Source organism: Periplaneta americana, chromosome 14 (genome assembly GCF_040183065.1).
Source record: "Periplaneta americana isolate PAMFEO1 chromosome 14, P.americana_PAMFEO1_priV1, whole genome shotgun sequence".
Lineage (NCBI taxonomy): Eukaryota > Metazoa > Arthropoda > Insecta > Blattodea > Blattidae > Periplaneta > Periplaneta americana.
The window spans coordinates 128660344-128686947 of NC_091130.1; the positions used below are offsets into that span (position 1 = coordinate 128660344).

The 26604-nt window shown below is 33.4% G+C and overlaps 1 protein-coding gene across 6 annotated transcripts in view; it reads left to right on the forward strand.

Annotated features, from left to right (window-relative positions):
* The window catches only part of LOC138713728 (longitudinals lacking protein, isoforms H/M/V-like), a 614547-nt gene that overhangs the window by 524897 nt on the left and 63046 nt on the right, over positions 1-26604 (forward strand). Inside the window, exons 5-6 of one of the 6 annotated variants that reach the window (XM_069846066.1) lie at positions 5943-6061; positions 8913-9225. The exons of 4 other annotated variants lie outside the window; for them this stretch is intronic. In XM_069846066.1, the coding sequence (XP_069702167.1) occupies positions 5943-6061; positions 8913-9152 (359 nt within the window). In that variant the 3' untranslated portion in view covers positions 9153-9225. Of the gene's footprint in view, positions 1-5942; positions 6062-8912; positions 9226-15585; positions 16149-26604 lie in introns of those variants that run through there. One more of the 6 variants, XM_069846052.1, reaches the window with a different exon arrangement.

The window sequence follows — 26604 nt, forward strand, 5'->3', positions numbered from 1 at the left end:
TAGTCTAAGGATGAAATATTTAAAAATTGGCATTGTAAATATTTCATTATACTTTCATTGCTGGTACCGGTACCATACTGGTATACCATTTAAATTGCTTCATAAATTTGATTGTAAATGATTAAATTAAGGACACTCTACTTTTTTTTTCAATAACTTATAAACTCGGTTCCTAATAATATTTTTCATCTTCAAATAATTGGAACATCCATATAATTAAAGTAACATTTACTCATCGCCCATCTCTGTGTATTTCACAATATGTAGTAAAGTATTCGTGAATTCGATATGCTGCTAGAATTAATTATAAGTGACTCTACGACTTCATTCTGGATTTGTATGTTTCATTTGTTGATTTTATATTATAACTCTTAAGTGATAATAACATGGATATTTTCAGATTTTTTAAAAATACGTTATAATAAAAATAATGAATACCGGCAAAATTTAGTCCGTATTTTATCCATAGTAAATTCTCTTTGGAAAACCCATGCATAGAAATCCATGGATAATCTGGAGTTTGCTGTACTAATGGGTGAAATAATTATCACCTAGATAAGATGCAAATCATAGTGCCAATCTAAGAGAAATAATTATGTGAGTTAGATATAAGATTTATTAATTTTGTCTTTTGGGAGTCAAGCATTGTACAGTACAATTTTTGGGGAATACAGTGCTGACAACAAATCCGAAAGTTTACACATTTATGTTGCATCTGTTGAGGTATAAATGAATAGACCTACCCAATAATAGCAATGACACATTATTCGGTATTATAATTCAGTTTTCATAACTAGTAACATGACCATAATTGTCATATTTATCCTAGTGAAATGTTTTCATCTGGAATTAATATCTTACTGACATAATCTAATATGCTTTCCTATCCTCTTATTTCATGGGTACCGACTTTCATGTTTTGCTTAAATACAAAGGTTGAAACTTTAATAGTGGCAACTATTTATTTATTACTAATACAAAAGTGATACCTGTGTGAAACTTCAACAGTCCTTCATTATAGTCACCAACATTGTCAACAACTCGGTACCAGCGATGTGGAAGTCGTAGTATCCCTGTAGCTGCACCTGTTTTATTTCATGTTCTGATGGAACGATCTACTGCCTGCAGAATCTTGGGAACAGTCCGAAATCGGATGCCATGAAGTGGTTTTTTCATTTTTAGAATCAAGTCATAATCACAGGAGCTAAAGTTCGAGGACTGTGGTGGATGGAAAAGCACTTCCCAACCTCAGCAATGGTACAGATCAACTGCAGGGTGTGCCACATGCGCCCGAGCATTATCCTGCAAAATGATGGGAGAGTTCTGCAAAAAGTGTTGCCACTCCTTTGCAACGCTGGTCTTGCTGTGCGACCATGGACATATTAAATTTTCAGCCAACTTCGCTGTTTCTATTTTGTGAACATGGCATAAACACAACAGTTTAGATCGGTAACTCACACAAGACTATATTCTTCTCGTTACAGTGCATGCTAATATATGGTAGAAGTGAGAATAATATTAATTCTGTCTCGTATCGCTTCCACATCAGTGTTGCCACTATTAAAGTTCCAATCCACGTATTTTTTGTCATGTAAATGAAATGTATTATAATAATAATAATTATAATAATAATAACCGTGATGATCATCGTAATAATAATAATAATAATAATAATAATAATAATATTAACTCTCGAATCCAAAAATTATTATTATTATTATTATTATTATTATTATTATTATTATTATTATTATTATTATTATTTTGACTTATATTTCGTATGGGGCCATGCCCCCATACAGTTCAATTCATGTGGAACATTTGCCTGCTATCACACTACAGTAAGCGCCAATGTTTTATTTGCATTATGCTGCGTCATTATTTTTCATATAATAAGACACATTCCTGAATTCAGTTACTATCTTGTGAAATTTGAATTTTATGCCATAGTGTGGAAAATTATAATATTTTATAATGTGTAAAATGTGTGTCACTCATGTACGAGGTAATACAAGGAATGTTCAGATATAACTAGGGTACTGTTTTACAAGGGCTGCACTTTAAATATTTACTGCATATTCACAATCAAAACTTCAGGAACCCTGTTAAAATGCGTTTTTCACTTAAAACTTCTTTGAAGCATCCAAAAAACATGGAAGAAGGTGTATGTATGTATGTACTGTATGTCATCTTAACTATGCAATGGATGAGGAGATACTGTTTGCAAGTTTCAGTTATTTTAATGAAGTTTGCTTATGCATTTAGTTGTAAGACAGAAATTGCTTAATAAAAAAAATCATATTGACATTACCGTATATAATTTGAATACCCCCCCCTCCCCCCGGAATATGGGTGTAAGTACACAGGGAAATAATGTACCATATGCCCTTATTCTGGGGGGTATTCATTTGTTTATTTTAGTATTTCAAATGGTTAACTTTTGAATGTGGAAAAAATCCTGTTTATATTTGAACTTCCTTTGTATGTGGTAAAAAATAATTGCACAAAATAGATATCTATAAAGTAGCTTTATTCTGTGTTACTTCTAATGGTAAAGAACGTGAAAGAACTGTTCTCTGTCGTTTAATACACATAATATGCAAGAACATTATATGAGATAAAAAAATCTCTTTCTGTGAGAATTAAAGTTTGATATTGTTGTAAAAATGCTTTAATTATCAAAGTTTATAAACATTTATTTTGAGCGTTTTCCTCCCTTTGATTTTGTATGAAACTTTTGATTCTTGAAACTTATTTTTTATTTTTAATTACCTGTTCATTAATATTATGAATTTACAAATTAATCGTGTAGTATATTGTATATTCCCATATAGTTGTGAATCCTCAATTCCAAACCTCTTCTGCATCTTTCCATTTTATATTAACAGTATCCCTAGGTACAGCATACTTCTACATAATATAGGTTTTGTTTCAAATTTTCAATATACTGGGGAATATTGATAAAAAGTGACTACATTCAAATAAGTCAGTAGAGTTACAGACGTCATCAATGGTGAAACATTATGTTGGAAAGCAACAATCTGCTACAAAGAATCAGAATCTTGCTTATTATAAAAAGTTTACATAAAGGAAATTCATGTAAAATACCTGAAAAAAAATGTCACATTCACGTTTTATCCTGTATGATGAAAATTCCTAAATGTTTAGTTTATCTTATTCTTGTTCTTCTTTTGATTAAGTTAACTAAACTATTTAACGATTCTAGTTTCAGTGAAACTAAAATAATGCAAATCAAGCTTTCAGGAATAATTCCCTGTAAAGTTAATTTGAATAATTTCGAGGGAAAAATTGTTCCGGGGCCGGGTATCGAACCCGAGACCTTTGGTTAAACGTACCAATGCTCTCTCAAATGAGCTACCCAGGAACTCTACCCGACACCCATCCAACTTTTCCCTCTATATCCACAGACCTCAAAGTGGGCTGACAACCGTCAAGCAACCAACATTGAATGCACACTAACTCTGTGTGACTTAAATTGTGGTTTTCTGTTACGTACTGTGACGTGTATTATGCAAATCAAGCTTTCAGGAATAACTGCATGTAAAGTTAATTTGAATAATTTCGAGAGAAAAATTAACTTTACAGGGAGTTATTCCTGAAAGCTTGATTTACATAATACACGTCACAGTACGTAACAGAAAACCACAATTTAAGTCACACAGAATTAGTGTGCACTCAATGTTGGTTGCTTGACGGTTGTCAGCCCACTTTGAGGTCTGTGGATATAGAGGGAAAAGTTGGATGGGTGTCGGGTAGAGTTCCCGGGTAGCTCAGTTGGGAGAGCATTGGTACGTTTAACCAACAGTCCTGGGTTCGATACCCGGCCCCGGAACAATTTTTCCCTCGAAATTATTAAAATAATACACTTTTTTCTATTCCTTGTACATGATATTTGCTAGGGTAGGATACTTGACTAATTTTCACTTATTAATCTCTCCTCTTTTTCCTGTTTATTCCCATTTATGTAGCTGTGATATTTATTTGTATATTTCAAAGCTTTTTTTTTTAATTTGCGTTTAATATACTTTATCTCTAACTAAACTAAATTGTCCCAAGATACTCGTACATCATATGTCGTCAAAAGCTAACTATCCTTTGTACTTAGGAAAACTTTGCAGACGTGGAAAAAGGGTTGATGATTGAACCAAGAAATGTTTATACGTATAGTCAAGAGTTGGGTAATTAATAGAAAACCATAAAGAGTTTCGGAGTTTTAACCAAAAGAATAGTAAAACTCAAAATGAAAAATGTGTCCCTATGTAGAACATCTTCCCGTAACATTGTAGCTACTCTTTCCATAAAAATACAGTAGGTACTTAATTTTTATAATGTTATCACGAATTAATGTCCATATATTTAGATTACAATGATTCTGGTTTTGTTTATGAATCTTCTGAGTAAAGTATCTTTTCTTCGTGATTCAAAAAATATGAACTTCGAGAAGTATCAGTGTATTACTTGAATAATAAAATCCAACTGGAATTTGTACAAAAATTGAAAAAAAAAAAAAAAAAAAATAGCAATTATGAATTAAGTGATAATACAAGAATTCGGTTTTGTGTCCGTATATGCATATGACATACAGTACTAACATTTCGGAAAGAAAGTAATAAATGATACAACCATTTTACTGTTTTACTGATATACTCAATGAATGCTAGAAACATTAAGTAAATTAAAGGATTCATGGATATTTGTTAAGCTGTCTTTACATTCTGTAGTGAATGAGAGTTTCATGTTGTTAACTGGACTTCAGATTCTTCATAAGGACACATACGAATTTTAATTCTTAACTAAACACTTTTATTCGAAAATCATCACGATTTCTTTTCTGTATGTTTCTTAGAATCGTTTATAAAATAAACTGTATCTTGCAAATAAAACATATAAATAAAATACTGTCGTGAATTTATTTGGTAATAACATGGTAGAGAATATGAGATCCATCCAGTTTCTTCTGCTAAGCCTATTGTTCGTGATGAATATATCTAGTATTTCAACCTGACATTTTTGTATAATTGTATTTTAGAAATCGCTAGATTATTTATTTCTGTGTAAAGACGACAAAAGCAAATGACTCGACTCAAATTTGAGGAGTTTTATGTTATTAATTTTACTTTATAAGAATTCAGGGAAGTAATGCAATATCAGTACTGCATTAAATGCTGTGTTGTACGTGTTGTAGAGTATCACTAACTGAAAACAGTGGAATGAGTTAGTATAAGTGTTTTATATCGTTTACTTGTAATAGCAGTTGTAAAAAATATGCGTTATTAATGTTTATTTGTTTTACAAAACATTAAATACGAGTGGCAGCAATGTACAGTATTTACGATTTTATATTAGATGAAAGAAGTTTTAGAATTTTCCCTGAACATGTCTAGCTCTCCTACTTTTTAAACTGATTTTCAAAGAAGGAGATAATTCACAAGAAATGATGGTTTGTATCTGTGCGTGTTGTGTGTGTGTGTGAAACCCTGAAATGTTGTTTGTTAAGTTCTGAACATTTGTTAATATAACACTAAAAACACTGAAGTCTGCTCAACTGTGTAGTATTTCGAAAAGCAACAGAAATACAAACTTAAATTAATCATTTTCATCTCCTCAAGTTTCTCGTGAAAATCAGCAGTCCCTAAATAAAATATACAGTTTCTCTTAAGCAAAATTATAATTAATAGCTTTCATGACAGTTATATGAAAATCATTCTCCTAAAATTGAAACTGTAACAATGTGAGAAGTATAAACAGTAAATTTTACTGAAACTCGGAAATATAACACATACTTTTTTACCAAGCAAAATTAATTAGAAAGAATAATACAGTAAGTAAATAATAGCCTAGTTAATTATTTCAAAGATATTTTCATTAAAATCTTGGTTAAATGGAAATTGGATTGATTTTGAAATAATTTCTTTTTTCAGAAGTACATGGTAGTTGGTCTGGGAGTCTTTATACTTCACAGTCTCTTCTCAAGTCGGCAAAAGTAATTCCAAATGATATGGAGCACAGAATTGACTTCAGTAGGACACAGGCTGAAGAGGTGAGAATTAATATGTGGCACATTTCACGGAAAGAAAGAAAGAGCATAATGTTCGTGTTATCATAACGTTTATTGTTCTGAAAATGCACATAATTATACAGTTTTCTATATATTATTGTCTGTTGTTATGGTAAGACCATGTAATTCTTAACAGTGCTACAATTGACTCAGGACCTAAGAAATCAATCCATGATATTTATAGTTATGTTTAAATTGTTTCTTTAATTAATTACAATTGTTCAGTTCGAGATAGGTCTTCGAAATTTTATAACTCTTCTTATAGCCTAATTATCTAATATCCAAATAGAGATTCAATAGTGGAACATTTTTTTACCCTGGGGCTGTTTCATTCTGAACTGTTTTTTTTTCTTCATTTTTTCCAGTCAAGGAAGCACATGTAAAGGAATTCCACTGATACCAACAACTTTACTCTCCCAATTAATTGCTGCAGTATACAGTACACTATTCTTTTTAAACTCTTTCACAGAATGATTAACTTAAATAATAATATATCCAGTATAATTCTCTCAAGGTTGCAATTCAGTATAATAGCAAACAGTCAATCCATGAAGACAAAATCGAAGCATCTTCACTGAAGATCTTTACATACCGGTATTACAGAAATCCGTTATGTAGCCTACACCAATGGACACCAGCCCATTATAGTACAGTTTGAAATGAAATAGCCAACCAGCTTGCTAGTAACGACAGTTGAGTAACAAAAAGTCACAATTGTCTGTTCAATTGGAATTCAATATAAAATATTATTACGTTGTGAACAATAGAAACTTTTCCAGTGAATTAGCATAAGGCAAAATTTGGGAATGTCTTTTAGTATTTAATCTAATTTGTTGTAGATAATACATATATACTTTTTACTTAGTGTGATTGCTTTGCCAAGCAACCACACAAGACTGGAATTTTAACTTCACCAGTTTCTGTATTTTGTAAAAGGATTTGCCTCTTATTAATTTGTGAAGCCTTCCTCGGACTACTAGCAGTTTTCAATGCTATTGGATTTCAAGATGGCAGATCACATCATTGCCAAACTGTTGAGTAACAGCAACTGACAAATTTGTTTATTTATGTTACTAGAAAGCAGTAGTAATGCTACGTTATAAAATTATATCCAGAGTCCAAAAATAAATATAAGGGAAACGAATTGTCACAATGTTAATTTTCTTACTTTTCTTCTTTTGCCTTAAGTGTCAGACATAGTATCAAGCGTTGGTACCGATTTTATTTGGTTTCTAATAGTTATTTGTCACATGAAATATATTTTGCACAGAAATCCGTTGATGTCCTATAAAAATTATATTCTGCAGTAGTTTTCTATTTCTTTATTCAGGAAACAAATTGTAGAAAAATTGTGAGGTTAAAGTGAGAAAGTGAGATTACCCTATAAAATATATCCAAAACCTTCCTTATTCATTAAGTTTTATCTTGAACACAAAAGAATATGATCACAAGTGTGTGATATGGAAACCTTTTGTGCTAAGTATTTTACTCAGTATTACATCAAAAAGTTGTATAGAGAGGAATTAGTTGTATGTCCGTTGGCACTGCAGTTAACTGTGAAATGAAAGATTGGAGATTCGGAATTTTTATTCTTGAAGAATTCCCACAATTCTTGGAACTACTCGTTTTCTGATTAAATTAGTACCATGGATTCTCCCTCGCAGTTGAAGCAATTGGAGTCTGATGGCAACAATTCAAACTAACTGTTGACAAAGTTACGAAAAGAAGTGACCAATATTAACCCAGCTAGCCATTTAAAATCAAAATGATATATGAAATTTTCATTGAAGTATAAATTAAATTCATTATTTTTATTTTATGCCGTAATTTTTGGAGTACATTAAAATATAACTGTGGTCATAACAGACTTTTCGTTTGAAATTCATTGCTCAAAGTTGGGGTATCTGATACACAGCTGTATATTTATTTACGAAAAATCGCTGATGTGCTTTATTTCAAATCAGATAGACAGTCTCTTATATCCCAAATTGTACTCACAAATCTCATGAAAAAATTGTTGTTGTTATTGTTTAGTCAAATGTCCGAAGACAGGTCTGAACCTCACAAGTGATACCAAGAAGGCACTACTTATGAGGCAACTAGGCCAGGAGATAATGGGGTAGGGTGACCAGTTCATTTTCCCCTCCATTGCATACATCGCCGACTAGCTACATATTACAGTAGTCAGACTTCAGATGCATACAAACAATTGTTCTTCCTCTGAACATATCGTCAAGTGAGATGTACTGCCTAATAATAAATGTACATATCAGCCAGAACCTCAATCAGAGACGAAAATATTATTTGAAACTAAAAATGCAGGTAATCATTATGCTTACTTTCGATAAGTTTTTATTCCACCACAGATAGGAATAGATTTCATAATCAACTGTATTTTCAATTTTTAATGTTTTCTTTTCTTAATTACTTTCAATGATTTTCGGTTTAGAATTTGCTACATATTACTTATGCCTTGAATGTTTTCTGACAGAAGTAGCTTAAATTCTGAAGCTTGATAAATCTTTCAAAATTATCACTCTTTGTCTCTTATGGGCACAATACCTTCTTGCTTCGTAGGTATATACCTTCACTGCAGGACACTTCCACCTATATCTTTGAATGGCTTTTTAGCTCATTCCAAACTATTTCACTTGTTTTAACAATCCTATTACATAAATATTATATTTAGAATAGAAGTTTGAGTCTTTTCCTTAATTTTCATTGGTATACTCACTAAATTTAATTTCACATTACTTTATTTTGGCAGTTATAAGTAGATATACTTTTATGCATTTCAGAATATATGGAAATGTTTTGTTTTTCTCCTTCGCAGATGTTAACAAGAGAGCTTCTTACACTTAGTAACCCACAAGCTGAATCAACATTTGAGTGTGGACGATGCGGGAAAAATTACCGCTATAAGAAGAGCATGCTGAGACACTTAAGACTGGAATGTGGCAAAGAACCCCAGTTTTATTGTCCATATTGTCCACATCGAACAAAACATAAAAGTAGTCTGTTAATGCATATAAGTAACAAGCACTCCAAATCCACAGTTGGTGTGCTACGTTAAACAATTAATAATGTTTAAATTTGTTTGATTTCTGTATTTGCTTACTTGCAAGGGGAATATATGGAAGCACATTAAGATACATTATGCAATGAATCCAATCTTCACTCCGTGTTTCATGATGTTTTTAAGGTTCTCTTGTAAATTTATTGTTTTACTTTCCGTTTTCCATACAGTACTGTAAGTATACTGAAATGGGATTTAAACTTAATTATTTTATTTTTCCACCATTTCTACTTTCATGTTGTTAATAATTGAAAATGTAATTGATACTGGTAAAAAATATAGGCCTATATTGTGCTTGTTCAAATGGCAATTTATCTCATTTCATTCAATAGAACGATGTAAATGTGTCATTTTTTTGTCATTGTGTTTTATTACAGTTCATTCAAGCTGTTACTTTTGCTTGGGGGGGGGGGGTAAAGGTTTGATAAGTTTTTAGTCCACCATACATGAGAATGGATTTCATGATCAACTGTATTTTGAATTTTTTATGTTTTCCTTTCCTACTGTTGACAGAAATGTTTGAGTCTCTATCTGTATTAATCTATATTAGGTGTGTCCATGAAATATTGAATGCTAGCCAGAAGTGGAAAAGGGTGAAATGTTGCTTTGAGGTTTACAGATAAATGAAACAGAAGTTTTTTGGGGAGTATGGCACTGTGGACGAAACATGGGTTCAGCATCATCATTTCGACCTTAAAACAAATAAAACTCAATCAAAACAGTGAACATATCCTTCTTCTGCTACTCGAAAAAAAGTTTTAGAATAATCAGCTGAAATTTATGGCTTCAGATTTTTTGTGATGCAGAAGAAATTATGGTTGATTTCTTGAAATATGGTGTCACTATCTTTGCTGGATGTTTATACTAATCTTCTAAGCTGCATGTGAAAAGAATTCAATCTAAGGAGAAGAGGAAAGCTGAGCAAAGATGTTACTCTTCAACACATTAAATGTAACTCAAGTGAAATTGTAAGATTGTGGTTTGAATTGTATCGTTTGGATTTATCAGAATATTTTCTATTTCCAAACCTTAAACAGGACTTAAAAGGAAGAAATTCGAGATCATTATTGTGATTACAGGGGTGAATATCTGGTTTGTGCCAAAAACTTCTGAATTTTATTTGAAGATGGATAAACCCTTTGGGTCATTCAATAAAGTGTTTTGAGTTAAAAGTTATGTTGGAAACTAAATATATACCTGTATCAAACAAATTCTGTAATTTTTTTCTGTAGTGGACTTAGAACTTACCAATCTCCTCTTTTCCCCACCTCGAATTTTTATCATTACCTCTTAATAATATATTCAAAGAGGTTATTTATTTTTATTATTTTTGTAAACTATGCAAAGTATTCCCTAAATGTTGATTATGTTACAACACTAACTTTTACGAATTGTTAATACTAATTTCAGGGTGTAATATCTTATTATCAAAACTTTCAACTTCCATATAAATTTATAAATAACTTTAGCTCTCAGGACTTTTTAATTGTAATATTTACTTCATTTTTATAATTTATACTATCATTGTTCTTATTAAGAAATGTATAGTTTCATGTACTGAACCTATATTCGTTATTATTTGGAACATGAAGTCTCACCATGCTGAAAACTGATATTCTATTTATGTCTCATTCGATGTTGTCACTTTGTTTTACATAATGTTAGAGTGAAGAAGTGATTTAGAAATATTACTGCGTCTACATGCAAAATAGACTTTACCGTGTAATGGATGCAACCAGTTTTTCTTAGTAAAATTTAGAAGGAAGAAAATTTCTATATAAAGGACGCATTTAATTTTTAAGAAGTGTCTTAATTTAAAATGGCAAACAGAATGTAAATATTACAGCTACTGTGCATTCTAAAAAGCCCCAAGTATAGTTTCTGATTATTAACTATCAGTTTGTACCACAATAGACCAAATACAAACTATCAAATAATGAGATGGAAAATGGAGTGAGGAGGACTGCGTGGAATGAACCAATGAGGGAGAAAGGAGTGTGAAAACCATGGGGCACAATACACAGGGTGTTTCATGGAAGTATGGCCCATGCTTTAGGGATTATTCTATAGGTCATTTTGAGCAAGAAATACCATATTAACACGGATCTAATTATCATTCGTTTTATATTTATTTATTTAAGCATGTTTGTATTTGACTACTCCAGTCCATCATTAGCCTGTGTGATTCCTTCATTTTACAACTCATTTATATCTTATTAGATTTACTACGTTGCACAATGTAAAATTTACTTACTTACTGGCTTTTAAGAAACCCGGAGGTTCATCGCCGCCCTCACATAAGCCCGCCATTGTTCCCTATCCTGAGCAAGATTAATCCAGTCTCTATCATCATATCCCACCCCCCTCAAATCCATTTTAATATTACCTTCCCGACCAGCCTCATGGTCTAGTGGTCAGAGCTTCTGGCTATAGTTCATGAGGTCCCGGGTTCGATTCCCGGTTAGAGCACAGGAATTTTTCCTTAAAGGGGATTATTCCTGTGTTCGTCCATGGTCTGGAATTTAGGTTAAGTTTAGATTTAAGACCTCTCCTGGCACCACATTATCATAATCATCCTATCACATCATCGGGGTAATGTAACTCCGCCTTCCAGGCGCCCCAACCTCAGAAGTGGGTTACAACTAAACCATGGCCAGGAGAGAAGACCAGAAATGTCGAAAGACAACCTGGTGGCATTGGATTAAAAAAAATATATATATATATATATTTTTGTAAAAATCAATACATTGTACTATGACCCAGGTTTGTAACATGTTTGCGTCTTACTACAAACAGTGGGGTCTACACTAAAGGGAGTGGGGTTCCACTGTGACATGAGTATGAGAAGAGAGGTAGTATAGGTCAGGTCTGGTAACATCAGCTATCTGTGAGTAGGCTCAGCATGTGTTCAGATGATATTTTTTGCTCAAAATGACCTACAGCATTCACTCCTAAAGCGCTGATCTCACTTCATGAATCATCCTATATACAAAATAGAGGGATATTGACTTCGTGAAAAACCACGAAACAGCTGGAATGTTACACATAAAACTTACAGATATTTGTTTCTTAATGTAAAAATAAATGGAAAACTATCGCAATTACAATAAAATACAATGTTGTACAGATTATTAAGGATCTTTATTTGATGATTATTTTACATATAGGTTGTATTACCATTACACTATCCATTACTGAATAATCAACAGTTGAAAGTATCTCAGCACCGGATCTTAGACTTAAATCTAACTTAACATTGCTTTCGTCCAGTGATTCTTCCACATAAATGTATTTACGTCAGAAACATAGGAATAGATTTGTAAACACCAAACTGACTTTAATATTTATTAAACTCTGCAATGCCCAGTACAAAACTTTGCTGCAAGAGTTGGATCAGGATGTATCATTATAGAGGAAGAATATCTTCAGAGATTCAGTATCTCAGATTAGGATACTGGCATTTTTAAAGTTTGCAATGATGGAAATGAAACTTTAGTTCAAGTTAAAAGAACACAATGTTATTTTAACCACCCCTATTTTCTGATCACTGACTGAACAGAGTTACAAGGAACACCGTAATATTAGCAACAACCTATGGACTCGCATATAAAAAGTAATAGTAGTGTAGTTAATTGTCACATTTCATTTACCGGCACCTAAATAAGGTTAAGTAAACTAGAAAAAAAAAAGAAAGAAAACTGATGCCTCATCAATATATCAGTATGTGGACTTACATGCTAGTAACTTAATCTAAAATATAAAACTTATGTACTAGATTTAATCTAAGGCTAATGCTAAATTTAAAACACTTGAGCTACCGTACGCATAAGAATTGTCTGATAACTAGTAAATGAGATACAAAAACCATATTTTTATACAGTTGGCACAAAAACAAAGTTTAAATATTAAAATTTTCATCTTCAAGATATTCACAGAATAGTATATTTTACCCAACAACCAGTTTTTTAAATGATTTTTTTGTTTAATTTGATTGTTTTGTTTCATCAGATAGTTTATTAAATGTTTTTATTCACATGTATTGCAGACACCGCTCCAGTGGTTTTAGCCTGTGAGAGGTAATTCTAGTTTAGTACTATAATTATGTGGTTATTGAATATTGTACTGAGCAAAATTGTCATATATATATGCAACAAGAGCTGCAGCAAGTATATTGAAGGAAATGTTAAAATCCTTAAGTTTTTTAAGTGTGACCTGCAAGATTCTCTATAAAATGAGTGAGTCATGATTTGGATGATGATTTTTTTTTTTTTTTTTTTTTTTTGTACTCCAAAAATTGTTTTCCAGTCTCTACAATTTCCCTAAATTATTATACCATAAGCTATTATGGAATGGAAGTAACTGTAGAGTTAAAATGTAGATATGTATTTACTTGGTGACTAGGTTAGGTAGAGAAAACATAAGTGTTTTTCTTCAGTCTAACAAAAGGAACTGATTTTTATTTTATTATTATTTGAAGACTACATTTGTAATTGTCTCTTTCATGTTAACTGAATTTTATTAAGGATATTAGCCATTTTTCTCTTAATACCATTAAACAATGTAAACTTCAAATCAAATAGTACGGACAAACTTAATCTTAAATACAATTAAATTGGAAGAATGTGTTTAAACAATTATTCCATTTTTAGAAGAAACGTTTTGTTATCTGAAAGCAATGAAATACAGATAAGATATTATGTGAAGTGATCAAGAACCCATAGAGCTTAAATACAGCAGGTCTGGGGATCTAAATCGAAGATATTCAGTTTAAATTTTACTTTCAAGAAGCCCTTATGAGTAATTCTGAATATAAGCACTGATCAAAAATGGAAGGTATAACAAAGGAACCTGCTGAAATTCAGTATCCTGCTACTATTAGTAAGTAACATTGTATTTTGAGCTGTATATTCAAAATATGTATATATTTATGATAGATTGTCTTTAATTACAGTATGGTAAATATTACGTATACTTTAAGAATATCAATATTTCTGTTGGCTGTAACAAAAATATTTTCAGATAACACGGACAACATAAATAAAGTATTTATGTTGTGGTTTGTGAAACCTAAAATTCGATGGGGTAATAAAGTAACACCACAAAGAATAAGAACACAAATATTGTTCGAAAGAGAATATATTTTGTTTCAGCCAGTATCCCAAAGAGTTTGTTGTTTAGTCAACTGTCCGAAGACAAGTCTGAACCTCACAAGTGATACCAACAAGGCACCACTTATGAGGCAACTAGGCCAGGAGATAATGGAATAGGGTGGCCAGTTCCTTTCCCCCCTCAATTGCATACATCAGCAATTAACTACCGGTACCTACATTAATCAGACTTTAGATGTATGCAAAGAATTGTTTTTTCTCTGACACATATTGTCAAGTGAGATGTATTGCGTGATATTAGATGTACTTATCAGCTAGAACCACAATCAGAGGCATCAAAGGGGTTATTAAGAAATTATTATATGAAGAATGAAATGGTTGGTATTTATTCGTAGTGGTTTTCAAGAAGGTATGAACCATTACATTCATATATTTTTATCAGTATATTGTCTTAAATAGTGAAAATATTATGGGAATGATGCTTTTACTTTATGTTTCCATACTGGTGAACACTTCTTACGATTTACACAATTTAATAATTTTCTTGTGGGCTACTAAATAAATGATTAAACTTGTCGTTAATCTTGGTATAAACAATAAAAACCGCATCCTTATCCTCGCCTTTCTCTTCATCGTAATTATCATATTATTCATTACTACATCTTCTCATTTCGTATCTGCATTAACTAATTACAAACACTTTACATATTTATTTGCACTGTTTCTTGGTCATATAGTCAGCATGACATAAGGATATTTCGGAATATGTATGATAAGAACTTTCTTGTGTTAAATATTATTCCGAAGAGATACAGTGTTAAAATTTGTGTAATCAAGATGTATATTAAGGATATTCTTGAGACAATCTGAGGGAAGAACGTAACAAAAAGTAGAAAGCATAAATATTATCCTTGTGCTTACCTTTCAGCACTTTCCACCCATAGTAGTTCAGCATCACCTAGCCAATACTGAGTCTGCTATTTTCAGTACCGTAAACTGGGGTTACTTTGAACATTTTTTTTCAGAAAATCATATTTAGGTTTCTACATGCTACACTTGTTATAGATGAAGGCAAATTATTATAAAATCATTCTCATATTAAATTTACCTCCATCTGTAACAAGAGCAGCATATAGAAACCTAAATATGATTTTCTGAAAAAATGTTCAAAGTTTCCTCTGTGTTCAAAGTAACCCCAGTTTAAGGTAACAGAAAGTCACAAGCAGTAAAAAGATACAATATACAAAATTTTGTTTATAGCATATATATCAGTGAGTAAAAAGAACTATTTACTAACAACTGTTAAAATCATTCTGTTGCAGAATTGAAAGAAGGAAGACGTCGAACAATTGGACTGGAACAGATTCTAATTCTTCAACAATCTGGCAGACATACTGATCAACACTTAGACAGACAGCATGTAGGAATTCGACATGTCCGTTATATGGAAAACGTGATGAGTCAACTGAAATCTTCTGAAGTTGATATAAGCACTCCATTCTTGCCAATAAATATGAGAAATGAGGAAGTTATGTTGACATATCGTAAGAAACAAGAGGAATTTCAGTGTCAAACATGTGGAAAGAGCTATCGGTACAAGAAGAACATGATAAGACATATACGTTTTGAGTGTGGTAAGGAACCTCAGTTCCAGTGTCCGTATTGCCCACACCAAACAAAACACAAAAGCAGTGTTCAAATTCACATTAGAAATAGACACCCAGATGCTATTATCTAAATACATTGAAAATGTTCCTAACTCATTTAACACTTGAATAATATGTATTTTAATGTAGTTTTAGTTAGTGAAATATTGATCTATGATAATAATATTAATTCTTATGTTATAATCCAATGTTAAATAATAAAGTTTGTTTCATAGCTATATCATCATTGGTTTGCCCTACTATTTAGACCTGTATGATTTGAGGCTTTCTCGGCATTGCTTCGCTAATATGTTTTTACGGGATATCAGCCAAGTTAGGATTTTGGAATGCTCCAAGCTTTCGACTGCTATCTCTGCAGCCATCTTCAGGGAAGTGATGTCCGAACAGAAAGTCGAAGGTTATATAGATGTTAGGCTGTCTCAGGTGAAACAGGATTGGTTGGCGGATCAGGCAGTCTGGGGCCGGGAATTGTCATTCCTCGTAAGCTCCGCCCCTCCCGGGATTCCTGTGTGAAGTTTGGCGGGCGGTGAGCCCTGTTCCACCGGTTGGAATCGGTTGCCGTCCTCGGTCCGTGATCTTCATGACCTTGATTGTAAGAGGGCCTAAGCTGGTCCAAGGCCGGTGTCCATGCCTGACTGAGCTGTAGTCCACCGGCCTTGGACCAGCTTAGGCCCTCTTACAATCAAGGTCATGAAGATCACGGACCGAGGACGGCAACCGATTCCAACTGGCAGAACAGGGCTCTCCGCCCGCCAAACTTCACACAGGAATCCCGGGAGGGGCAGAGCTTACGAGGAATGACAATTCCCAGCCCCGGATTGGCCGATCTGCCAACCAATCCCGTTTCACCTGAGACAGCCTAACATCTATATAACCTTCGACTTTCTGTTCGGACATCACTTCCCTGAAGATGGCTGCAGAGATAGCAGTCGAAAGCTTGGAGCATTCCAAAATCCTAACTCGGCTGATATCCCGCAAAAACATATTAGCGTATTTAGACCTGTTCTCATGTAAAACAGCAGTTTTAACAGTTAATTTATGTAAATACCTATTCACATTTTATCAGTTACATAACTTATGTTTTAATTTTGTTCCCATACACTTATTTTCTTGCACTGGTTACTAAACCCCACTTCAGTTTGGTTGATAGGCTTTCCCCTCTACTCACACTCTACCATCAGTGAAAGGGAAGCTGCTACTGTCCATCTTACTAACATTCGACTAATTGACTTTCAACACAGTAACAAAATTTTATTATTGAAAATGTTTACCGGTAATCTATATTTCGAAAGCCTATACTAAGTGTTAATATTTAATTTTATTGCTATTTGTATCAACTGGCACATTAAAAAGCTACTGACAGCAGAAGATAAATGTTTTCTTCACCGCTAGTTGCTACTCTATAGCATACACAAAGGGACAATCTGCACTGTGTCACTCCCCCCCGACATAATACAAACTAACATTCCTTAATTTAATTTATTATTAGTTGGAAATATTATAAGAACGGCACTAAAATATACACAAACATGTAATTGTTAAACTTATGTCACTGTATTTTATATTCACTTATGTACTTTATTTAATATTTTATTTTCTTGTGTGTACAACTTGGGGGGTGCAGGTATAAGAGGTAACAGCTACCATTCTGTTACTGACGGACTCTGGGCAAGTAGAAGGGGAAAGAAATGCCTTCGCATCCTCTCAACTTGTATGAAATGTCGTTTACATTCATTAAAAGTTAAATTGCTTTGCTTTATCATTATGCTAAGATGGTTCTCATCAAGCAGTGACCTATGATTTTTTAAATCACACAACCACCAACCACTTAAAATGTTCCACACAAATATAGGGTTTCTACGAATCCTCTGCCATCTCTTTTGAATGATTGTTTCTTGTTTAGTCAACTGTCCGAAGACAGGTCTGAACCTCAGAAGTGATACCAACATGGCACCACTTATGAGGCAACTAAGCCAGGAGATAACAGGGTAGAATGGCCAGTTCCTTTCCCCCTCGATAGCATACATTACCGATTAGCTACTTATTACACTAATCAGACTTAGATGCATGGAAACAATTGTTCTCCCTCTGACACATATCGTCAAGTGAGATTACTGGCTTATAATAGATGTACATATCAGCCAGAACCTCAGTGCTACCAAAATACAGTCAATGGATTGATTAAATATAGAGGACAACTGTAAGTTTATTTCGGAATATGTATGATAAGAACTTTCTTGTGTTAAATTTTAACGTACAATAAAGCAGTGGTTGTGTGTTGTTTCGACCTATTTTCGGTCATCTTCGGAACTGGTCGTTGTTGGTCTTGACGCCTCCGAAGATGACCTAAAATAGGTCGAAACATGTTAACAAGGTACGTTAAAATTTAACACAAGAAAGTTCTTATCATACATATTCCGAAGTGATACAGTGTTAAAAGTTGTGCAATCAAGATGTGTAAGTTTATTGTTGCTGGAACATGGAAACAACACTGACTTAGAATGAAAGTGATTTCAATCATAATTCCATATTAACTTTCCTTTTTTTTACTTTTTAAACCTTAAATACATGCCTGAAGTAGATACCATATGTTATGAAACATTACTTACTTACAAATGGCTTTTAAGGAACCCGTAGGTTCATTGCCGCTCTCACATAAGCCTGCCATCGGTCCCTATCCTGTGCAAGATTAATCCACTCTTTATCATCATATCCCACCTCATTCAAATCCATTTTAATATTATCCTCCCATCTACGTCTCGGCCTCCCCAAAGGTCTTTTTCCCTCTGGTCTCCCAATTAACACTCTATATGCATTTCTGGAAACATTATGTATGAAAAGTTTTTAATTACAAGAGTGCTATGCATGATCAATTTTATTATTGGAAAATTAATATTATTCTGTCATAAACACATAAGGACTTGAACCTGAAAAATGTTAATGTACACTGGAAAGTGTAAGTAAGAATATGTATTCCATCTTATATTTTGTGCTTTTTCATGTGTTTACATGGAGACAGATAGAGTTCCTTCAGCACTGAGCATATGATCTACTTGTGCTGAGGAAGAAAATGATAACGGAACACAACAGAGATGGGTCACTAGGTCTCCAAACTGACTCCAGTTCAGGAATTGAATCTTTCCCTATGTGTCCCCTTTGTTGTTTATCACAAAGAAAGCAGTACATCTGTTTTGCCATCACATCTGATATCACCGAAGCTCATGTGCCATCCAATGCCATATTTTTTAAATGAAATGTTGAAGAAGTAGGAGAAAATTCAGTGTTTTGTAGAATAAAATTTGTGAAGTTGAGGAAAATGGAAGAATCGCGAAAAAAAAAAAAGTTCCTGATCTCCAATGTTGCCAATCACAAGGATTTATCCTAAACACCAGGTACTGAACCCGAGCCTACAAAATGAGAGGGTCCATGTACTGATTATGAGCAACAGAGGACCATAGTTTTGCATTCAGTCCCCTTTTGTAAGATAATGTTAGAAATGTTAATTATAATGTGAAAAATATCTTGGGATTTTCAATCATGTGTTGAGATTAGGCTTTTGTAATATGTTGGACCTACTTACCAGTTTCATTATCATTGTCATATTCGAAAAGTAGGAGATATGTAACTTCAACACAGCGCTGGAAAACCCAAAATATTCTTCATTACTCATTCATTACGAAAACATGAAATTTCTTATTATATTGTATACTCTCTTTATATTTGTTTGTATAAAATAGGTCAAGATTATAAGATTTCTTCTGCATTCGCACTGTAATTTAATAATATCATTTTATTGAGTATTTGTCATGTTTTTTTTTTTAAGTAGGTTATTTTACGACGCTTTATCAACATCTCAGGTTATTTAGCGTCTGAATGAGATGAAGGTGATAATGCCGGTGAAATGAGTCCGGGGTCCAGCACCGAAAGTTACCCAGCATTTGCTCATATTGGGTTGAGGGAAAACCCCGAAAAAAACCTCAACCAGGTAACTTGCCCCGACCGGGAATCGAACCCGGGCCACCTGGTTTCACAGCCAGACCCGCTGACCGTTACTCCACAGGTGTGGACATTTGTCATGTTGAAAGTACACTTGTTTAGTCAGCTGTCTGAAGACAAGTCTGAACCTCACAAGTGACACCAAGAAGACACCACTTATGATGCAACTAGGCCAGGAGATAATGGGATAGGATGGCCAGTTCCTTTCTCCCTCCATTGCATACATTGCCGACTAGCTACATATTACACTAGTCAGACTTCAGGCGGATACAAACAATTGTTCTTCTTCTGACACATATCTTCAAGTGAGATGTACTAAGGAAGAATATATCACCATAATCATAAGCTTAAATGGAGTATTGTAAATTGAACAGTTTCCTTGTTTTGAAACAAAGTGTGTAAGCATACAACCATGTTTGCCTTAAAAACTTCTTGATTTACTTTGTCACAGGGATTTACTGATACCAGTACTTAACATTTCGAACATTATAGTATGGATCTATGCAAAGCTTGCTTGACATATGATATAGCCCAACATAAATTTTGCAATGTGGAGAAATGTAAACAGATGAGTTAATTATTATCCTGACTGATATAAACTTTGTTAAAATGAAAATTACTCATACATTTTGCATGTTTCCTTTTTCCACTAGGTTGTATGCTGACTTCTCTCTGTTTACTATTTACAGATAGAACTGAATTGTGGGATAATCGTCACAACGTTACAAACAACAATTCAGCTTCTCATGTGGATAAACCTATCGAAATTATCAGTGACTTGGTGTGGTTTCAACGAGAGCATCATTTAACACCTGTGACCTCTTCTAATCAGCAGACATATAGTGGCATGGAAGAAACTGGTACCATTTGGCCTCCATCAAGATCAGGGGTCCAGTTTCCGTGTCCCAAATGTGGAAAGAAATACTATTACAAACATAATCTAGGTCGGCATATTCGACAGGAATGTGGAAAGGAACCTCAATTTCATTGTCCATATTGTCCACATCTCACAAAACACAAAGCTAGTCTGCAGAAACATATTTATAGGAGGCATGCTGATATGCCAAATCTCAAATGAGTTTCTTTTTCCAGCTATATTATTTTGATATATTACTATATTTTGTTTTGCTTGGGATTGCAGTTACAGTATTATGAGAATATTGTTTATGTAATATATTTAACTTGAAGATTAGAAAAACAATTTATGATACCAGTACCGGTACTACAGTAATACCATTATTTTAATATCTTCTATTATACTGTATCTAATGTTCATAATAACCTATTGTGATAATTGTACATGGCATCAGAATATGCGTCCATGTAACTTAAAAGCTTCATAATTCAGCCATTTTAATTCTAGAGTAACAGCATAATTTATACTTGTGTTACATATCTCCCTTTCACAATAATATTCGTTCTCAGTTTGTACTGTTTAATTTATTCCGTAAATTTGAAAACATTATGTCATTATCTATAGAAGTTTTTCAAATTATATTTAAAGATAAAACACACATGTTACGTCAATAATACAGTGTTCATTGATTTGATAAAATTATTGAAGATATTAGTCAGACATGTTTCAGAGATGCTTCTCCATCTTCAGTGACTAATTACAACGACGATGTGGTTCAGTTGTTCGAACTGTGTTGTTGCTTGGCTTAAAGGAGACTTTTTTTTTTTCAAATTACCGTACTTATAATTATCATAATTATATGTTCCCTTTTTGTGTCACATGATGTGATTTGATTTAAGGAAAACGAAGAGCAGAAAGGAATTATTTTGCCTTTAATAGGTTTGAGAGTGTTAGCTATGGTATGCAAAGTAAGCCATTAACAAATTCAGTACGGTACTATATTTTATATGATTAATATTTGGAATCTTATCTCAGCAGAGAAGAATATGATCTGTAATTAAAGAAAAAATGTACAGTGCAAGTAGATCCTTGAAATTCTTCCAAATATTTGTTTTAACAAGGACTCTTGATATATCTATGCATATTTTCTCTTTTTATCTTATTGTACTGTATATGCAAATCAAGCTTTCAGGTATAACTCCCTGTGAAGTTGATTTGAATAATTTCGAGGGAAAAATTGTTCCGGGGCCGGGTATCGAACCTGGGACCTTTGGTTAAACATACCAACGCTCTACCACTGAGCTACCCGGGAACTCTACCCGACACCGATCCAATTTTTCCCTCTATATCCACAGACCTCAAAGTGGGCTGACAACCATCAAGCAACCAACATTGAGTGCACACTAACTCTGTGTGACTTAAATTGTGGTTTTCTGTTAACGGACAGTGTCGTATATTATGCAAATCAAGCTTTCAGGTATAACTCCCTGTGAATAATTTCGAGGGAAAAATTGTTCCGGGGCCGGGTATCGAACCTGGGACCTTTGGTTAAACGTACCAACGCTCTACCACTGAGCTACCCGACAGCGATCCAATTTTTCCCTCTATATCCACAGACCTCAAAAGTGGGCTGACAACCATCAAGCAACCAACATTGAGTGCACACTAACTCTGTGTGACTTAAATTGTGGTTTTCTGTTAACGGACAGTGACGTATATTATGCAAATCAAGCTTTCAGGTATAACTCCCTGTTAATAATTTCGAGGGAAAAATTGTTCTGGGGCCGGGTATCGAACCCGGGACCTTTGGTTAAACATACCAGCGCTCTGCCACTGAGCTACCCGGGAACTCTACCCGACACCGATCCAATTTTTCCCTCTATATCCACAGACCTCAAAGTGGGCTGACAACCGTCAAGCAACCAATATTGAGTGCACACTAACTCTGTATATGTTCTACACACAAGAAATATTATTTAGAGATAAGGTTAGAAGTTTAATTGGATGTCAATACTAATAAACTAATATAATTACTAAAATTAACTCAGCTTTTTCATTCCTTTATCAATTACTGTATTTATTTGCATTTGGGTCATTCAATAATTTATTTTATATTGTGTGCATTCAAGTAAGAATAAATATGACATCATTTGAAGTTATGCTGTGAGTACCAGTAGTTCTGTATCACCAGTACTTATCATTGAACTGATAAAGACAGGTACTGGTACTGAAGACATGACATTCATTACGGGTTGGGAGTTGGACTAGCAATACAAACACACTCTCTTCCATACAGCTAAACGAACGACCTGAGGAAGGAAGAGATGCCTGCAGGAATCATCTACGAATTTGTAAGGAAAATTTAATGTTAACTTGATGTGATTGAAAACAAAATATGGAATGTTCAATATGGTTTGGAAAACAGTCTCAGCTTAAACGAAACTAGAAATAACTGTACAGTTCATATAATAAAATAAAAAGATTGAAAGTGCTATATTAAAAAAAAAAATTGTCACAGTTGCTAATAATCTATCAGTCACACTGAACCAAGTTTTGATTGATAAATTTTATCACTTGTACAACGCTTTTTTTTTAATCTTCCTATGTACTTTTATGTACCATTTCCTTATTAAAGTCTCTCTTGTTCAAGTCATAGTGCTGTGTATTACACAGCATATCTTTGTTTGTGTTTGTATCAAGAGGACACTTAAGCAGTTGAGTTCGTAATTGTACTATTGTACGTAAACTAATTCTACACTGCAGTAATTATTGCTGTACCAGTCGGGTAAGTTAGTTTCGTATCTGTTGAATTGAATAGTTAACAGTAACATGGCTCCTAAAATTAATATCTTCTGAAAAATGAGCAAAATGTTTAGAATTACTGTAAGAGCAGCATATCTTCTACTGTGAGCTCTTGTCAACAAACAAAACATGCTCCTATTCAACAGATACGAGACTAATACGTAATGACAAACTGTTGCATTCTGTTTCCTCATATGTTTCTTGCCAAAGAGCTCACAATGAAAGATATGCTGCTCTTAAAGTGATGGTAAACATTTGCTCATTTCACAGAAGATATTAAATTTTATGACATTTTTCTTGTTTTGATGCATACTACCTCCTCTCTAAATACTTTATTGGAACCTTTTTTCAGAACATCCTGTATAACATATTATCCTTCAAACACTATATTCCTATGGGATTTAATCGTACATTACATTTCACTTGCTGATGTTCCATATTTCATATTAGTAATGTTAAGAAAGTCCCGCGCTGTGGCGTTGCGGTCTAAGGCATCCTGCCTAGGACTCGCGTTACGGAATGCGCGCTGGTTCGAGTCCTCATGGGGGAAGAAATTTTCTCATGACACTTCGGCCAGTGTATGGGACCGGTGCCCACCCAGCATCGTGATGCACTTGGGGAGCTACGATAGGTAGTGAAATCCGGTTGCAAATGCCAGCTATAACAGCTGGGGGGATCATCGTGCTAACCATACGATACCTCCATTCTGGTTGGATGATCGTCCACCTCTGCTTTGGCATGTGGGCGTGAGGCCAGCAGCTGGCTGGTCGGTCTAGGCCCTTCACGGTCTCTAGCGCCACGGATTATTTATTATTCATTTATTTATAATGTTAAGGAAAGTCACTGGATTTCTCTTTTATTATTTTTTTATCTGTTGAAAAATAATTTTTAAAAGCAATTTAATGTTTACCATAATATAAACTCTATCTTTCATACCATTTTTCATGCATTATGTTTTGCATTTCACTTGCAAAAAATTCAAATAAGATATTTGAGTATACCACTTTGAATTGGTTGGTAATAACAGATCTCAAGTACATTGTTTTTCTGTTATATACTGATATTAAATGTAACGTAACATCACAGAATTTTAAACATTAAGGATAGTAAAAATATCGTCATATCCTTACATAGGCCTACTTCTTGCCTTAACTTGTGTATATGATCAAAATATACACACTGTACTCTTACATATTAATTTCATATGTTTGTAATTTATTTACAATCGTATTTGTGCCTCTTACGACTTTAGTTAAATTAATGGCTTATGTGATGCTGACTACAGTACGTTTTTTGTAAGGTTGAAATTTCATTCATTATTCCTTTTACATTTTTTTGTTTATACACGTTACATTTATATATAGATGATTGAACAAGAATTGTAGTACTGATGGTGACTCTTGTTACAGACATTGTTACATTGGACAGTTTGCCTCAAACCATGAACTTCTTGGCACCAGAACTATTGCCTAGTGACTACAATCAGCCTTATGACACAGTCACTCATCATGTTGGACTAGAACTGGAGATGTTCCCATGCCCACAGTGTGGAAAAGGATACCGTCATAAACAGAATTTGATGCGGCATATAAAGTATGAATGTGGAAAAGAACCACAATTCTGTTGTCCAATTTGTTCAAATCGATACCGACAAAAAAGTAAATTATTAGTGCATATCAATACGAAACACAGCCTTAACTTCTAATAATACTCGTTAAATAATTTTAAGACTGATATTGCTAGTTGTGTTTATAGTTTTATTAATATTAAATGCAAACTTCAATAGGTAATGTTTCATATCTATTGTATATACTCGAATAATTCCCGCACCCTAATGTTATGGAAAGAAATCTTGAAATCCCCCCCCCCCCCCCACTTTTATTACAAAGAAAAACTTGGCTTTTTGCCCTCGAAATACTCGATGATTAACATTGGTCTGTTCAAGTCGTGTTTTGTTCTTATGCCATCACGTATACAGCTTTCATCTACAGATTCCTGCTGCACAGTTACCAACTCATTCCGGTTTTCAATAATATGGAATTTTTCTTTCATAGTGAAAGATCTATAGCGCAAACTTCTTGAAGCATGATTAACACCTACTGAACTGACTGCACCTGACTCAACACTTCCGACTACTAACCCACGCGGCCACACGCAAAACACTATTGCTTCAAGGTCAGGGTATCAACCTTGCCACAAATAATACCCTCACCCCAATTTTCAGGTGCCAATTTTTGCAAAAAATATGCAGGGATTATTCGACTATATACAGTAATACTTGAAGTGAATAAGAAGATTACTTACTAACAAAGTATGTACTATATAGGTAATCTCTTTTTCCTTGATATGAACTTCTCAATTATTTGAACCTATTTTAAATATTACGAATAACCTATTATAATTATGACCAAAAATTGAATAAATAAAATTGTGTTACCATTCCACATTGTCATGACGTATAAAGAACATATTGCACAAATTAAATTAATTTGTGATGGTAGTTTTCGAATTAGGAACAAGATAATGTATGTGGATTGCACAATGTAAGAAATTATAATTTGACAAATATATGTAAAATAGGTATTACTTTTAAAGAAATATAAAAACATTAACGTTTCACTATAACACAGTAAAACATTGCAAATTTTTAATAGTTTCCTCCTGCCATCATACATAATATCTGTTCTCATTTTTCTTTCATAGCCATTTCTTGAATAAGAGACATTGTGAGTTCACATTTTATGTTTTTAATTATTAAAAACTATTAGTTGCAAATCATATCGACCTGTATATTTCCTTAAGTATATGGGTTTCACAAGTTTTCAAGAAAAAATAATTGTCACATTTATGAAGGAACTATAAACTTGCATTAATTTCTAGTGATTGAGTCTGTAAGAGAAGTTGATTTTTTTAAATAATTGATCTTTAAGTGGTGCGTGTCCATCAAGAGCAAATGGAGAATAATGTGTAATACTTTCTTTAATTATAAATTGTTCAGTTGTTATTACTGACTGTATCAA